Source organism: Echinops telfairi, unplaced genomic scaffold (assembly GCF_000313985.2).
Source record: "Echinops telfairi isolate 266 unplaced genomic scaffold, ASM31398v2 ScPeMD7_1;HRSCAF=3_0, whole genome shotgun sequence".
NCBI lineage: Eukaryota > Metazoa > Chordata > Mammalia > Afrosoricida > Tenrecidae > Echinops > Echinops telfairi.
The window spans coordinates 49,644,161-49,649,090 of NW_022103896.1; the positions used below are offsets into that span (position 1 = coordinate 49,644,161).

The 4,930-nt window shown below is 37.6% G+C and overlaps 1 protein-coding gene across 1 annotated transcript in view; it reads left to right on the forward strand.

Annotated features, from left to right (window-relative positions):
* Positions 1–4,930, forward strand: part of NBN (nibrin) — a 39,542-nt gene that overhangs the window by 27,172 nt on the left and 7,440 nt on the right. Inside the window, 3 exon segments of the mRNA XM_013007210.2 lie at positions 183–892; positions 2,501–2,572; positions 4,229–4,384. Coding sequence (XP_012862664.2) covers positions 183–892; positions 2,501–2,572; positions 4,229–4,384 — 938 coding nt within the window.

Consider the following 4,930-nt stretch of genomic DNA (forward strand, 5'->3'; position numbering starts at 1 on the left):
TCTTCCTTCTCTGCTTATTTTCAAAGTCATATAAATTCTGCCTATTTCTGTTGCCAGTGTTCTGTTTCATTAGCCCATCATGTGATGTTCCCAGGGGACGTGTTCCCTGCCCACTACTTCTTTACATTATAAAGTAGCTGCTGTCTGCGGGCAGCGGGTTCTTTATATTTTCATTTTTCTACCATTTTCTCCACATTAGCTTGTCAACGAATGCTGTTTCAGCAGAGAAAATAGGGATCCACGTGGTTTCAGCCACAGGTCTGATCAATCCTATCACAGCAGTCGAGGATGTGTGAATTGTGTACTGATTTAAAATGCCTGGGTTGTTTTTTTTGCTTATAGGGATTTGGCCTATGAATAAAAATCAAGTATGCGATTCATCTATGTTGGGGGCGGGGCGGGGATAACTATTGCTAAAATAGCACTTGACTGGATTCAATTTCTGGTTTTGTTTTCTTTTTTTAAACGCAGGGAACGGGATGAAGAGAATTCAGAAATGTCTTCATTCAAAGCAGCAAGACTAGAAATGTCTTGTTCTCTTCTGGAACAAACACAAGCAGCTGCACTCACAACCTGGAAAAGTACAAAGCAGCATCTGCCTCAGAATGAGTCTGGACAAAGAAAATCAGATCAACCTAATGCGAAAAATGTCACCAATAAAGGCCTCCCTACAGAAAAGCTAATATCAAACAAAAGAAAAGAAATGGATGATTTGGCCTTAGAAGATGAAGTATTAGAACAATTATTCAAAAACACAAAACCAGAGTTGGAAATTGAGGCGAGAGTTCAAAAGCAAGATGAAGGTGTCAATATTAGGAAAAAACCAAGATTGACTGTAGAATCAAATGGCCTTTTGAATGATGAAGCGATATCAGAAAGTAGCAAAGTATCTGTAAGTAATGTTGGATTCATGAAAATTAAAATAGTATTAAGAAGTACATTAAATTACGTATAACTAGTATGAGGATGTATTATGAGTATGTGAAGAAAACTAATATCTTCAAAATCCATTCAGTATAAGAATTTACTGGTCACTGAGGCAAAATGTAATGATTTAACAGCTATATAGAGTTATATCAGAAATTTGGCCATGATGTGAGGTATAGATGATACCTTAATAAATAAGCAAAAATACCTGAAGAAAATTAACTAAAATTAAGAGGATTAAATATTTTTTAAAAACCACGATTGCCATCAAGATGATTCTGATGCATAGCGACCCTATGTGGATTTCCAAAATTGTAAATTCTTTTTGTTTGCTTGCTCTTGGTTTTGTTTTGTTGTTCATTATTAATTGGGAATTAATACATATCATTCCATAGTTCAGTCACATCAAGCAGAATTGTACAGTTGCTACCACAATCAGTTTCCAAGCATTCGTTTTTTCCTGAACTCCTTGCCACCGTCGCCCTTCTACCCCCTCACCACCACTGGACCCCTTCTGCTTGCGGTCCCTGTCGGTTAAGAGCAGACAGCCTCACCCCTCGCCTATGGCTCTGAACTGCTGACGTGTAACCCATAGCCTCACTGGGGCTTCTGATATCACTAGAACTTTAAATTTTGGTTTCTAAGATCTTTTTCTGCTTTTGTGAATGTTAGTAATTTGTCTTACTCACTTTTAGAAAATCCTTAAGATTATTTCCTGCTTTATGTATCATTTAATGGCACTGTGGGTTTTTGTGTGTCGGGGGGGTGGGGTGGGGCGGGTGACCTGCTATCTGTAGACTGGTAAGCTCATTGGGTGAGAGTATAGACCAGATGGAAAAAGCTTTCATATTCTAATCGCCCACCTGGATTTGTTAGAACTGTGTTCTTGGCAATAGGTACCACCTGGGGCTGGAAAAGATGAATGAAGCTGTCTATGATAAAACATACCTGCTGCCCTTGAGTGACTTCCAATACTTCTCTTTAATGCTAGATCCCTTTATTTCAAAAAGACAATCTCTAAACCATGTTGATGGCAAAACTGCTGTTTTTCTATTTTGGGATCTAAATATAAATTAAATATGTCTATAATGGTCTCAGTTGCACTGAAATATTAAAAGCCATTGGAAGACTATTGGCTGGATACTCCTACCAGTTTATTCCGTGCACCTGAGACCTGTAACTGAGTCTTGGCTTTATTTTCAATTTCCCAGACTGTATTTGGATAATATTTTAAAATCTTACCTTGCAAACTTGGGATCAGCTATTAGTGCAATTTTGAAATCACTTTTTTACTTATGCTCATTTTCTCTTTACATATTCCTAAATGTATGAACTTAGGTTGCTTCCAGTTGGCTGGTATAACTCATGCTGCGATGTGTCTTTCTCTGTTTTTTGTGTGTGTGTGTGTGTGTGTGTGTCTTTCTCTGTTTTTATTTTCACTGCTGCTAATTTCTGTAAGAAAAATATTTGAAAGGGAAATCAGTAGCCAACGATTATGAGTATGCCTGACATTTCTGAAAGGTATCACTTTACACTCCAGAGAGCAATTTTTTTTTCCTTTTCGTTTCTTCAGCAAGAGAATGAAATGGGAAAGAAATGTGAAATCAAGGAAGAATCACTGAGGTCAAAAAAAGAAGAGCTATCCGTAAGGAGGTTTCTATTTACCTTATGTTTATAAGGATTTGACCATATCTCATCACTTTGTCCATTTCCATATATACTCGTGTATAAGCCGAGTTTTCCAGCACATTTTAATGCAGTTTTTGTGGTCAAATTAGATGCCTTGACTGATATTCAGGTCAGCTTATACTCGAGTATATATGGTATGGTAGGATTGTTTCCTATCATGGATTTTGTTCTGTTTCACAATTCTACCTTATCTGGAAAAATCTCATACTATTACATGAAAAAGGTGAGGCTTTCTACTCCTGAAAGTTCGTCTTGAAAACCCAGAGGGGCAGAGTCTCGCTATGAGTCATCATGGGCTCGTTTTCAGCAAGTACTGTATATAGAGCATAACCCGATGGAGTAAAAACCATGGAGGGAGACCTGGGTGTCGTGGGTTTGAACAGATCGCGTTTCTGAGCAGCAAGTCACCTGTTTATAAAATGAGGTTGATATCTTTCAACTGAGTCATGTGTTCACCACATAGAATACAACATGTGAACTATATGGAAACAATTCAAAATTACTAGGTTCTTCTTCTATTACAGACCCTGATTACATTCTGTCACTATCCCACGAACCTTTTCTACTTTTAAAACTTTTTATTGTGAACTAAGTGAAAGTTTACAAGGCGGATAAACGTTTTACATTCAACAGTTTGTACACACTTTGATTCAAGTCATCTGTTGCAGTCCCCTCCCAGTACCGTTGTTTTTTACCTTCCTGCGTGTATTTCTGTTCCCATTCCTCCTCCTTTCCTAACCTTCTGAACTTTGTCCTTGGATAAATGCTTCCCTTTTGATCTTAAGTGGTTGGAGCTTCTGAAGTGTGACAAAACAGAAAGGGACCTGGCTCTAGCCCGTCTGTAAGCCTGGTCCCTTACTGTTTTCAGTCCTTCAACCTTTGCCCCTTTATCTGCTCCTTGACTGCCTTTATCTTGGGTAGGTCTGTTAGTAACTAGCTTCTGTGTGGATTATGTGGTCTACCAGTGAGAAGAACTAAGATCATCAGCCGTGAGCAGCCATATAGATGTGAGTTCAGGCTAGACAGCTCATAGTAACTGACCAGTAGAGTAGAGAGTCTTATCCAGCACTTGAATGATAACAGGAAGGAATCCTTAGGCAATTTCTGTAGTCATATAAATCATCTGAAATAAAATTAGTGGCTTGTAATTTGAAAAGGCAATTTGTCTAAAATTGCTAACTGATGTATTTGAAATAATAAATATAAGCTATTGAAAATCCAATAAAACTTAAATGTGAAAAACTAGAATAAAATGTATGATGATCTTGGAGGTGATTTTTAGTGGGACAAAAGCAGACACTGCTGAAGTTTTGTCAAAAATACATACTCAAGAAGGTAAACTGTACGTTGAGGTGATATTAGGAAGGTTACTAAAGTAAAATATGACTATCACCATTTTATTGAGATGGATTTGTTATAACTTTTTCAGAGCTTTAGGGCAATTATTTAATCTCCTGGTTTTGAAATAAAGATGATTTGGTTCAAAGTAAAAAGTTCAGAAATCAGTAATAAACCTTTCTTTTTTCTGTTGTCAGGAGGGTGAACTTTTTTCAATCCCTTGTAATTCCCTTGTGATTTACCTTTTCTTGTCTCCGTCTTTACCCTATTTGAGAACAATGATGGATGTCAGCTGGGTGATGAGGTGCTTCCAAGGAAGATGCTCCTGACCGAATTTAGACCTCTGGTGGTTCACAACACAACCTCCAGAAATCCAGCCATTGTGAACAGCAATTACAGTCAATCAAAGAATTTCAAGAAATTCAGAAAGGTAGGTCTTTCTTGACAACACAAGAGGGCAGTGTTTGACGTGTTTTTAAGAAATACTGTTAGTGCTAAATAGCAATAAAAGTTTCTGTTGATCACAATAATCTTCTGCTTAAAACATTTTTTCAACAGTATACTAGGGAAAACAGGGCCTGGAAATTAATATATTATATCCTGAGAGTGAGGTAAGCTTTGTCACCTCAAGATTGGATTCTTTTAAAATTTTTATTCAACTTAAATCATTTTATTGGGGGCTCTTGACAGATATTATAACAATCCATAAGCCAGTAAGATTGGATTCCTGAAAGGATGGTATTTACCTGGCTTTCCCCACCTTCAGCACCAGGTTTCTAGCTTGCCAGCACATGGTTCTACCAGTTCTGATACTGATTGATGACAACTTTAAGGTTTTCTCTCATTCGGGCCTTTATGAAGATGGTAGACTGTTTAAAGGTGATTGAGCACATTAAGTAATGAAAACTACAGACCTTTCAGTGGAGCCCTGGTGGCAGATAGAGGTAACGAGTTGAGCTGTAGCCCACAAGATCTG